Raw genomic sequence first — 13,669 nt, 5'->3', positions numbered from 1 at the left:
AAGTACATGATAAAAGAATATAGCAAATGTTGGTACTAATTACAAATTTTCAGACTCCTACTTCATCAGCACTGAATTTGGATTTCTAGAAGTTATTCCAAATAATGTTAAAACAGAAAAGAACCAATAATCTTCTTCATTCAAAATCTTCCCTTTGCTCTGTTTTCTAGTAACAGCTACAACATCCTTTCAAAAATTCAAGTTTTAAAATTTAAAAAAAAATCTTGAAATCATTCCCAGTGACTCTCCTTCTTCCACATTTGTTACCAGTCTATTAACAAATAATGGTTCTCATACTTGAATTTCCAAATAAAGGATTTTAATAATTTAATTAATTAATGTATTCTAGGGATGCTCCTATTCTTGATAAATAATATAGTGTCCTTATAAAAAGGCACATTCTTATCCTTCTTACATCTGATTTTAATTCAGCATAGAAACTTATCCTCTTAAAATCTAAGAAAAATCACTACATCTTTCTGCTTAAAAACCCTTCAGTGAGTGCTTCAAAGTCTTAACAATGTTTAAAGGTTAGTTTTTTAACAGCTTATAAGACCTTTGTAACCCTTGTTACCACCTTGGTATCACCTACTGTTGTTGACTTGACTAAGATGCTATGGTCACTTGGCCTCTCGTTTCTGTTACATACTTCCACATCAAAATCTTTGTATTGGCTTTTCCTCTACCCTATACTTGTAACACTGCTCTGATACTCAAAAGACTTCCTTCATCACTTCTTCCTCAACTCCATTCAAACACTTTTATTGTTTTTTTTTTTACAAATGTCTTTCCTGAGTACCTAATACCATTGAACAAGATTATCTAAACAAAAACCCTTCTATCTTGTGCTGCAAGTATTTTAGGCTAATACTGTCTTTAGAGTCCAGTTGTTTCAGATTGCATACAGATTGCAATCAGATTGTAAGGTTATAATAAGCTCTGTTTTATGTTTATTGTCCTGGTATATTTTACTCAAAATATTTAAATAGCACTTGTATTATTTACTTATTCTTGATCACCTTTCAAAAACATATAAATTCATGTGAACATGCCATTACTCTAGTTCAGATAAGGTTATTATGTAAGTATGAAGAGTGCATAAATACTTTATCTCATAAACTGTTATTTTGCATTTCTTCAACAAGACTTCCCTTTTAGGGTATTTTCACACCCACTATGAGTAAACTTCAGAATATAAACTTTGTCACACCATTTCTCTTGTCAAAACATTTGTTTGCCCCCCATTCTCTAAATAATACAGTATGTTTATGTTAATTAAGCAATAACACATTCACAATCTACCCCATGATTATTTGTATCTCACTTCTCTCCTCCCTCATACTCTACTTCCCCCTACACACAAATCAAGGTATTTTTACAGTTTCCAGACTTGTCTTATTCTGCTCCCTATGACTTGAATGCCACCACTTTCTTTTATACTTATCCTATTTGGTAAATGGCTACTTATCTTTAAATAGTAGCTGAAATATTAACTTCAACACACTTTAAATTAAACCTCATTTTACTCTCAGAGCTAATTTCATACTGTGCAGATATCTATTGTCCTTCTGGATGGATGATTTTTCTGGCACCCCCATTCTACTGTAATCCCTCTGATGTTTGTGAGCACTCTGGCTCCTTCATCTCCCCTATCAGACTGACATTCTAAGGACTGGATCAGATGCTTCTTTTCTGTCTCACCAAATAAACAGCAGTCCCCTCAAGTCTTACTTGAATTTCTAACCTCGTGTTTCTAGAAACTAACATATATATTTCCAGAAATAGTACTGGTATTCACCTCATCCTTTGAAATTATCCACTATGAAACCTATCTACTAACTCTATAACTTTTTGTGTGTTATTTCCTCATCTCAATTTGAAACAGTTTTGAACAATGTTCCATCTTCTCTTGCTTAATTAAGTTACTTCTCATCCCTCGAGACATAGCATTCCAGGCTGGTCATACCTTTCAATAACTCAATTCAGATCTGCACAGTTCAAGTTAATGCTTCCCTTGAATTCTATTCACTAGTATTTGTGAATGTGATTTCAAGTTGTCCAAGATATGTGGGTACCTAAAATTTTTCCTGCATGGGCCTTTATTTTTCTGTAGCTTTTCTACATGAATAAGTGGACAGAGAATTTTGAGCCATACAGTGTTCATTATGGTACCTACTAAGAAATTATAATAAAATTATAAATATAAAATGTATTTGTCTATCTATTGATTCATTTTTTCATATTTCTTATTTGTATCCAAAGCCTTCCTTGTGGTAGACTATGCCTCTCAAATATCCAATGGAACTTTCTAGATTCAAGAATTTGCCTGGTGCCAACTTTCTTATGTCCTGTTATCTGATATTTACTTGCATATTTATAGAATTCTACATTTTTGCATTCCCTTCCTATTCTTAATATTGCTTTTGTATATGATTACCCAGCAGTCTTCCCGTGGTTGACTCTGAATACACAAGCCCTCAGTCTTCTCTAGATAGGAATGCTGATGGTAGCATGTTGAGAAGTCTAGCAGCTGCACGGCTATCTTCTTTACTGTTGTGGTTCCAAGCTTCCTGCTACCTGCAGGTATGCATAAAGGATGATGCAGAGATGCAAAGCACCCAGTCGCTGACTTTGGTTTGTCACCACTCTCAATTCAATCACATAATATTCCCAAGACATTCTCCTTTCCCTCCCCACCCCACTTTCCCCTTTCCTTTCTCTCTTCTCTTTAGACACCTCCTTAACTTAGATTCTTTGAACCATTTACACCTTCCTTAACCTGTGTGATGGTTAGTCCTGATTACCAACTTGACTGGATTAAGAAACACCTTGGATTGCATTCGTGGCATATACCTTTACTCTTAGCACTCAGGAGGCACAGGCAAGCAGATTTCTATGAGTTAGAGGTCAGGCCTGGTCTCCAAAATGAGTTCCAAGACAGCCAGGACTGTCTCAAAAACAACAACAACAACAAAAGAAACACCTTGGAGTACCTAAGTAAAGCCCAACTGTGGGCATGTCCTATAGCATTTTCAAACATCTGGCTCATAACAACTCTTAACAAAACAATGAATTAATCACTTGAATATGATGGCAGTGTGGAGATATGGTTAAAGGTATGAAGTGCACCCTAATTGGAGAGGTAGCTAACTGGGGGCATGCCTTTGCCCCTTCCTCTACTCCTCCCTTCTCTCTACTTCCTGACCACAAAGAAGTGAAGAACAGCCTCCACCACATGTTTTGCTACAGTGTTTTGCCCAGTACACAGAGACACACAGCCATATGGAACTTTCTGAAACCATGAATCAAAATAAATCTATCATGTCTCAAATAATCTCTTAGGTCTTTCATCACAGCAACAAGTAGTAAAAATAGCTGTGTGATAGAAAGAGTCCTGTAACAAGAGTTGAGACTTAAACATGAGCATATCCCATTCCTTCCTTATTCTTCAGTTTATCTCCCAATGGACTGAGGTAATATGGACTTAAGGATCTCCACCATTTCCTCTAGATTATTATTCCCACTTCAGAGACTTAATTTCTTTAGAAAGAAATATGACCAGAGCCAAAATCACAAAATAGTGTAACCTGACTCCTTTTACTTACTCTGATATTCGTACACTTCACAGCTTCTGTATTGGCACTTTGAACAGCTTTTTAGGGATATATTAGAGGACTGAGATATTGGGATCTCTTCCCCGTAGAGAGGCTCTTCAAGGATGACCAGGCCAATATCTGCTTTCACTGGATCGTTTTCATCTTGAGGATCAAACTTGGGATAAAGGCAGATTCTTTGGCCACGTGGAATGCTTTCTGGATCATTTACTCCTGAAATGTCCAGGTGTGACATTTTCCTAAGAGAAAAGATGAAGAGAAGGATGAACAATAATCTAATTGATGACAATAAAGAATTACCCATAAAATTCTTATGAAAGGCATTTTTGGCAGCATACATCAAATTCAAAGTTATAAAATAACCATGTTTTTCATTTATATGATATTATCTAAATTCCAAGCCACACCATGGCTATATAAGGCCTTATGTTGGCCTTTGGTTTCTTTACATTTCGACAGCTCTACTACCAACTATCTGATTCTCAAGAAGTTGTTCTGCATGCTTGGAACTTAGTGAATCCCACAAACTGAGAAGAGAAGGACTACCTATTCAAACTCCATTTAACATTCTCCAGATTTAACATTCTCCCAGTTGAAAAATAAGCCCGGACTCTCCACCTGGGATCCCAAGTGCCCACAAGAGTCTGGGATTCAGGTAGGCAGTTTCCACCTCCTTTCTGTCCTCTATTATGATTTCTCCAGTCTCATCCTCAACCCTGTAGCATACTGCTTGTATGTGCCTCTTCCCCCACCCTGCCTTCAATCCATGGGGACTCCACTGAACTTGCTTTGAACCCAACCTTCTGTCAGCCACTGATACCTAGACACACTTTCTGCCTGGGTCCTCCAGTGGACACACTGGTCCTAGATACAGGCAGGTGATTTGTTTTACTCTCCTTCCTGTCCATTAAAATATCTCCAGTCTCTTCTCCATCCCTGAGGCAGCATGCTTGCAGAGGTCTGTTCTCCTACCCTCCCTTCATTCCCTGGGGACTCCACCAAACCTTGGTGAGAACACAGATTTCCTCCTTCCTATGGTCTCTCTCTACCCTCTCCACTTCCTCTACCTCTATCCATCTCCATTCCTTTATGTTTACCACTGATACCTCAAAACACTTTCTACCCAGGACTCCCAGTGGCCAAACCTGGCAGAGACTCACCTAAGTTATTTACACTAATCTTCCTGTCCTCCATTATGTTCTCTCCATTCTCGCCATGAGCCTGGTAACTACTTGCTTACAGGTGCCTCATTTCCTTACTCAACTCTATTCACTGGAGAGTTCAACTCCTGGTTCAAACCAAAAGTCCCCTAGCCCATTCATTGCTATCTCCAAATTATTCTGTCTTACTGCACCTTACTTGCAAAATCCCCCTATCCTACCACATCTGCCATTTCCAGGGATCCTGCCTCTTGGTGCAGACAGGATCCTCTTATCTCTTTCTTGAAGCCCCTCTAAGTCTTTTCGGTAAGCCCATCTCTACTCCTTTCTGCCACCAACTGACATGAAAAAGCAGTCTCTACCATGGAACCAACAGCCACAATGCTTCCCTAAGATCCAAGGAGGACAATAGAAACCAAGGATGGCCTACCTATCCAACAAAGACAAGACCAGATAGCAACACCTAGGATCACCTCATTCAACCCCTCAGATGCCCAGACACCAGCACAAAGCACAAACACTAACAGCCAAGACAATACGCCTCCACCAGAATACAGTAACACTATTACAATAGGCTCTGAGAAGTGCAATATAGCTGAAGTACATGAAAAGGACTTCAAAATAGCAATTATTAATATATTTGAGGACCTTAAAGAATACATGAATAAAATACTTAGTGAAGTCTGTGAAAACACAAACAGTAAAATGGAATAGTGAAAATAGTTCAAAACATTAAAGTAGAAATAGAATCACTAAAGAAAATCCAAACTAAGATAAAACTGTGTTGTGGAATAATCTTTTTGTATACTGTGGAGATGTGTCACTCTGATAGGTTAAATAAAAAGCTGAATGGCCAGTAGCTAGGCAGGATTTCCAGGCACAAAGGATGCTGTGAAGAAGAAGGTTGGAGATGAGAAGACACAGAGGAAGCAACATGGGCAATACAGAGTAAAGGTAATTGTGCCACATAAAAGAACATAGATTAAAAGATATTGATTAATTTAAGTTATAAGAACTAGTTAGAGTTGGGTGGTGGTGGTACACACCTTTAATCCCAGCATTTGAGAAGCAGAAGCAGGCAGATCTCTGAGTTTGGCAGCCTAGTCTACTGAGCGAGTTCCAAGACAGGCTCCAAAGCTACAGAGAAACCCTGTCTCAAAAAACGAGAGAAAGAGAGAGAGAGAGAGAGAGAGAGAGAGAGAGAGAGAGAGAGAGAGAGAGAGCTAGTTATAAGCTATGGGCTGAGCTTTTGTAATTATTAATAGGTCTCCATGTCATTATTGGGCATCTGACAGACCTGACAAAAAAAGGTGCAACTACAAATGGTATACAACATGGAGACATGCATTTCCACATAAGACCTGAGAAAGCTTTTGAAAAGGTTCCAAACACACAAAAATTAAACCAAATGTGGCTTCCTAATCCCACAGCCTTTCACGCAGACCATGGTACAGTGACACATATTCCAGCCACTGCCTGTAGGCTTGAGCCACCAGTGTACCATGGGCTATGCTGTCTGTCAGTTTAAGGTTTTGATTATGCAGACAGAAAAGATTACAGATACACAGTAAAATGGGTTCAGATGTAAAAAAAAAAAGAAATAGACAGTCATAAAAAATAGTTTAAAAAAATAAAGTTTAAAACCACACACAATGATACCACCAACAATAAATCCAAAACAAACAAGATCCAACGAACAATGGACATTAATATCCCTAAATGTCAATGGTCTTAACTTACCCATAAAAAGATATAGGTTAACAGAATGGATACGAAGACAGAATCCATCCTTCTGCTGTTTACAAGAAACACACCTCAACTTCAAAGACAGGCGATACCTCAGAGTAAAAGGATGGGAAAAGATTTTCCAATCAAATGGCCTCAAGAAACAAGCCGGTGTAGCAATCCTAATATCTAACAAATTGGACTTTAAACTAAAATCAATCCAAAGAGATGAAGAAGGGCATTTCATACTCATCACAGGAAAAGTCCATCAAGATGAAATCTCAATCCTGAACATCTATGCTCCAAATACAAAGGCACCCACATTTGTAAAAGAAACATTACTAAAGCTCAAACCACACATAAAACCACACACACTTATAGTAGGAGACTTCAACACCCCCCTTACGCCACTAGACAGGACCACCAGACAGAAACTTAACAAAGAAACAAAGGACCTGAAAGAAGTTATGACCCAACTGGGGTTAACGGATATCTATAGAGCATTCCATCCAAACTCAAAAGAATATACCTTCTTCTCAGCACCACATGGCACCTTCTCTAAAATTGACCACATAGTAGGCAACAAAGCAAACCTCCATAGTTACAAAAGAATTGAAATAACCCCCTGTATCTTATCAGACCACCATGCATTAAAGCTAGAATTCAGCAACAATACAAATGGCAGAAAACCTGCAAACTTTTGGAAAATGAATAACACCCAATTGCACCATTCCTGGGTTGAGGAAGAAATAAAAAAACAAATTAAAGACTTCCTAGAATCTAATGAGAATGCAGACACAACATACCCAAACTTATGGGACACTCTGAAAGCAGTGCTAAGAGGGAAGTTCATAGCACTAAGTGCCCACATGAAGAAACTAGAGAAAAGTCACATCAGAAAACTGACAGAACAACAGAAAGCACTAGAGCAAAAAGAAGCAAACTCACCAAGGAGGAGTAGACCCCAGGAAATAATCAACCTGAGAGCTGAAATCAATAAAGTAGAAACTAGGAAAACATTACAAAGAATCAATGACACAAACAGTTGGTTCTTTGAGAAGATCAACAAGATAGACAAACCTCTATCCAAACTAACCAAAAGACAGAGAGAGAGCATGCTAATTAACAAAATCAGAAACGAAAAGGGGGATATAACAACGGACACTGTGGAAATCCAGAGAATCTTTAGGTCATACTTTGAAAATCTGTACTCCACAAAATTCGAAAATCTAATGGAAATGGACAGTTTCCTGGATAAATATCACTTACCAAAATTAAATCAAGATCAGATAAACAGTTTAAATCGACCCATAACCTCAAATGAAATAGAAACAGTCATCAAAAGCCTCCCAACCAAAAAAAGCCCAGGACCAGATGGCTTCACTGCAGAATTCTACCAGAAATTCAAACAAGAGCTGATACCAGTACTCCTCAAACTGTTCCGCACAATAGAAGCAGATGGGATATTGCCAAACTCTTTCTACGAGGCTACAATCACTTTGATACTCAAGCCACACAAAGATAAGACTAAGAAAGAGAACTACAAACCAATATCCCTCATGAACATCTATGCTAAAATTTTCAATAAAATATTGGCCAATCGAATCCAAGAACATATCAGAAAAATCATCCACCACGATCAAGTAGGCTTCATCCCAGGGATGCAAGGATGGTTCAACATACGAAAAACCATCAATGTAATCCACCATATAAACAAACTGAAAAAGAAAAACCACATGACCATCTCACTAAATGCTGAAAAAGCCTTTGACAAAATCCAACATCCCTTCATGATAAAGATCTTGGAGAGAACAGGAATAAAAGGAACATATCTAAACATGATAAACGCGATATACACCAAACCAAGAGCCAACATCAAACTAAATGGAGAGAAACTCGAAGGGTTTCCTCTAAAATCAGAAACAAGACAAGGATGTCCACTCTCTCCATACCTCTTCAATATTGCACTTGAAGTTCTAGCTAAAGCAATAAGACAAGAACAGGGGATCAAAGGGATACAAATTGGAAAGGAAGAAGTCAAACTTTCACCATTTGCTGATGATATGATAGTCTACATAAGTGACCCAAAAAACTCTACCAGGAAACTCCTACAGCTGATAAACACCTTCAGCAAGGTAGCAGGATACAAAATTAACTCAAAAAAATCTGTAGCCCTACTGTATACAGATGAGAAACCCAATGACAAAGAAATCATGGAAACATCACCTTTCATAATATCCACAAGCAACATAAAATACCTGGGGGTAACACTAACCAAAAAAGTGAAAGACCTGTACAATAAGAACTTTGAGAGTCTAAAGAAAGAAATTAAAGACGTTACCAGAAAGTGGAAAGATCTCCCATGCTCTTGGATAGGCAGAATTAACATAGTAAAAATGGCAATCCTACCAAAAGCAATCTACAGATTCAATGCAATGCCCATCAAAATCTCAACACAGTTTTTCACAGACATTGAAAGAACAATACTCAACTTTATATAGAAAAATAAAAAACCCAGGATAGCCAAAACAACTCTTTCTGGAGGCATCACCATCCCTGACTTCAAGCTCTACTATAGAGCCATAGTTCTGAAAACAGCTTGGTATTGACACAAGAATAGACAGATAGACCAATGGAATCGAATTGAAGACCCAGATATTAACCCATGCACCTACGAACACCTTATTTTTGACAAAGGTGCTAAATCTATACAATGGAAAAAAGATAGCATCTTCAACAAATGGTGCTGGCACAATTGGATTCGGCCATGCAGAAAATTGCAGATTGAAACATATCTGTCACCATGCACGAAACTTAAGTGCAAATGGATCAAAGATCTCTCCATAAACCCAGCCACACAGAATCTTCTAGAAGAGTAAGTGGGAATAACCCTTGAACAAATTGGCACAGGAGAACGATTCCTGAACATCACGCCAGAAGCACAGACACTGAGGTCTGCAATCAATAAATGGAACCCACTGAAACTGAGAAGCTTCTGTAAGGCAAAGGACACAGTCAGTAAGACAAAACAACCACCCACAGAATGGGAAAAGATCTTCTCCAACCCCACATCTGACAGAGGACTGATTTCCAAAATATACAAGGAGCTCAAGAAGCTAGCCACCAAAACACCATACAATGAAATTAAAAAGTGGGGTGCAGAACTAAACAGAGATTTTTCAACAGAGGAATCTGAAATGGCTGAAAGACACTTAAGAAAGTGCTCAAAATCCTTGGCCATCAGAGAAATGCAACTCAAAACAACTCTGAGATACCACCTCACACCTGTCAGAATGGCTAAAATCAAAAATACCAATGACAACCTATGCTGGAGAGGATTCGGAGAAGAAGGAACACTCCTCCATTGCTGGTGGGAGTGTGAACTTGTAGGACCACTTTAGAAGCAGATGGGATATTGCCAAACTCTTTCTACGAGGCTACAATCACTTTGATACTCAAGCCACACAAAGATAAGACTAAGAAAGAGAACTACAGACCAATATCCCTCATGAACATCTATGCTAAAATTCTCAATAAAATATTGGCCAATCGAATCCAAGAACATATCAGAAAAATCATCCACCACGATCAAGTAGTGGAAAGCAACTTTGGAAAGCAGTATAGCGGTTGCTCAGAAAAATGGGAATCAACCTACCTCAAGATCCAGCCATTCCTCTCTTGGGTATATACCCAAATACTGCATGTCCATACAACAAGGACATATGTTCAACCATGTTCATAGCAGCATTGTTTGTAGTAGCCGGAACCTGGAAACAACCTAGATGCCCCTCAACTGAAGAATGGAAAGAGAAAATGTGGTACCTTTATACAATGGAGTACTACTCAGCAGAAAAATGCAATGGAATCTTGAAATTCGCAGGCAAATGGATGGAACTAGAAGAAACCATCCTGAGTGAGGTAACCCAATCACAAAAAGACAAACTTGGTATGTACTCACTCATATATGAATTTTAGACATACAGCAAAGGTTTACCAGCCTATAATCCGCTTCCCCAAAGAAACTAGAAATCACGAATGACTCTAAGGGATAAATGGACCCCAGGAACGGGAAGTGGCATGAACTCCCGAGCTAATCGAGAGGTCGAGAGGATGAGGGTAGGGGAGTGGGTGCTGCCACAATAAGAGCACAAGAAGAAGAGTAGAGGAGAAGAAATGGAGGAGCAGATATATTGAGTTGGGGGAAGAATAGAGGAGAGAGAGCAGGATGAGAGATACCATATCAGAGGGAGCCACTATAGGTCCGAGAAGAGATATGGAACTAGGGAGATCTCCAGAGATCTACAAGGATGACACAATCTGACAGTCTGGGCAGTGGAGGAGAGGATGGCCTAGAAGCCCTTCCCCTAGAATGAGATTGATGACTACTCTCTATGCTATCCTAGAGTCTTCATCCAGTGGCTGATGGAAGCAGAGACACACATCCACAGAAATACACTGAGCTGAAATCGGGAACCTAGTTGAAGAGAGGGAGGAATGAAGAACGAAGGGGTCTGTACCAGGTTGGAGAAACCCACAGAAACAGTTGGCCTGAAAAAGGGAAAGCATATCGACCCCAGATGCTCTTTGGGAGGCCAGTACAGGACTAATCCAGCCCCCTGATCATGGATGCCAATGGGGAGGCCCCTGCACTCCTGGGAGCCTCCGGAGGTGGACTGGCGTTTTGCCCTGGTGTGGGGGGGGGGACTATGAGAGCCCATCTCACTTGAAGGGATGCACTCTGCCTCTGGACACATGGGGAAGGACCTAGGCCCAGCACAGGTGGACTTGGTGGAGCCCCGGTTGGGGGCCCCACCCTGCCTGGGGAGTGGTGGGTGGATGGGGTGGGGGGTAGGTTGGAGGTGGGGGAGAAGGAATGGGGGTGAGGGGAGGGAGAGGGAGAGGGGAATTACATGTGAAACAAGCCTGTTCCCTAACTTGAATTAATAATAATAATAATAATAATAATAATAATAATAATAATAATAAAAAGAAAAAAATATAAAAAAAATGGATGGATCTCGAAGAAACCATTCTGAGCGAGGGAACCCAATCACAAAAAGACATACATAATATGTACTCACTCAAATGTGGACCTGCTTTATGATACATAGTAGTGACTGTGCTTTATCAGAGCTGTTTTTAATGATGTTGCTCAGAATGGTTTCCTTCCAGATGATGATTGAGAAGCTAATTTAAAAAAAAAATGGTGCCAAGTACCACAAGAATAACAGAATTGTGCTGTTTTCTGGGATTTTGTTTTTTACTTTTTTGTTGTTTTTTTTAAATGGAGTGTGCTGGATGTCTCTACAATTTTGTTCAAATTACTGCAGAACCTGGAAAAGCTGTTGCTGCTATTGAAGCATAACATACTGCTATTATTGGTCTTTTTATATAAATATAAATATATAAATATACATAAAAAAGAAGGGACTTTGAGAGCCCATCCCATGTGAAGGGATGGACTCTTGGCCTGGACACATGGGGGAGGGCCTAGGCCCTGCCCAGGATGATGTGGTAGACTTTGGGGAGCCCCTGTTGAGGGCCCTACCCTGCCTGGAGAGTGGAGGGTGGATGGGGTGGGGGCAGGTGGGGGGTTGGGGAAGGGAGGGAGAGGGAGAAGGGATTGAAATGTGAAGCAAGCTTCCTCCTAATTTGAACTAATTAAAGAATAAGAAAAATTCCAAAAATTTAAAGGAAATGGACAATTTTCTGGACAGATATCACTTACCAATATTGAATCAAGAACAGATAAGCGCCCATTCCACCGACCTGATCCATAACTAGGTGAGTGACTCTCTGCTCTTGCCCAACACCTGTACAAAGCCCCATTCACCCCGATCTCTCTGGGCCTGTGCCCGCTGGGAGTAGACCCGCCCAAGCAGGGAGGAGCACCCTGAGTCTGGAAACACCCCACTCTTCCTTCCCGTTCCGCCAACTGGACCCCTATGGAGGCCTAACTCCTTCAGAGTGAGGAGACTACCAGGAGAGGCAAGACCATCCAGAGCTGTGGACCTTGAATCCCTGGCCCACACACACCACTGGGTCACAAGAGGAGATAGAGAGACCTCACCTGCACCCACTGGAAGAAGATATGGGAAGAAGACAGAATAAGAACCCAATCAACAACCGAAAGACCAATATGACACCACCAGAATCTAGGGACTCCACTCCAGCAAGACCTGAAAAGCTCGACACAAAAGATGAAGAAGAGATGGACCTCAAAAATTATCTCAGCAAGATGATAGAGACCTTTAAAGAGGAAACAAGAAAATCCCTTAAAGAAATAGAAGAAAAAGCAAGCAAAAAATTACACGAAATGGAGGAAAAGACAAACCAAAAAATTCAAGAAATAAACAAATCTCTTAAAGAATCTAAAGAAACCCAAGAAAAAACAACCAAACAAGTGAAGGAAGCTCTTGAAACAGTTCTAAGCATAAAAGCTGAATTAGACACAATAAAGAAAACAAAGAATGAGGTGATGCTAGAAATGGAAAGGCTGGATAAACAATCAGGAACTAAAGATGTAAGTATAACTAATAGAATTCAAGAAATGGAAGAGAGAATCTCAGTTATTGAAAACTCGCTAGAGGATATACATTCATCAACCAAAGAAAACCTCAAGTCCAACAAATCCCTAACACAAAATATCCAGGAAATATGGGACACCGTGAAAAGACCAAACCTAAGAATAATAGGTTTAGAAGAAGGTGAAGAAACACTGCTCAAAGGTACAGAAAACATATTAAACAAAATCATAGAAGAAAATTTCCCGAACCTACAGAAAGATATGCCTATGAAAGTACAAGAAGCTTACAGAACACCAACCAGACTGGACCACAAAAAGACACATAATAATCAAAACACCAAATCTACAGAATAAAGAGAAAATATTAAGAGCAGCAAAGGAAAAAAGCCAAGTAACATATAAAAGCAGACCTTTCAGAATCACACCCGACTTCTCAATGGAAACTCTGAAAGCCAGAAGGTCTTGGATAGATACCCTACAAGCACTAAGAGAGCATGGATGTCAACCCAGACTACTGTACCCAGCAAAACTTTCAATCACTATAGATGGAGAAAACAAGATATTCCATAACAAAAACAGATTTAAACAATGCATATCCACATCCAGCACTACAGAAGTTTCTGGAAGGAAAACTCCAACCCAAG

General features: G+C 39.6%; 1 protein-coding gene across 1 annotated transcript in view; it reads right to left on the bottom strand.

The window, feature by feature from the left end:
- The window catches only part of LOC100768301, a 45,598-nt gene that overhangs the window by 817 nt on the left and 31,112 nt on the right, over window positions 1-13,669 (bottom strand). Inside the window, exons 7-8 of the mRNA XM_035449729.1 lie at window positions 3,606-3,853; window positions 2,438-2,577 (exon numbers count right to left, since the gene is read on the bottom strand). Coding sequence (XP_035305620.1) covers window positions 2,438-2,577; window positions 3,606-3,853 — 388 coding nt within the window. The remainder of the gene's footprint in view (window positions 1-2,437; window positions 2,578-3,605; window positions 3,854-13,669) is intronic.

Source organism: Cricetulus griseus, chromosome X (genome assembly GCF_003668045.3).
Source record: "Cricetulus griseus strain 17A/GY chromosome X, alternate assembly CriGri-PICRH-1.0, whole genome shotgun sequence".
Lineage (NCBI taxonomy): Eukaryota > Metazoa > Chordata > Mammalia > Rodentia > Cricetidae > Cricetulus > Cricetulus griseus.
This window is presented reverse-complemented; position numbering and strand designations above follow the sequence as displayed.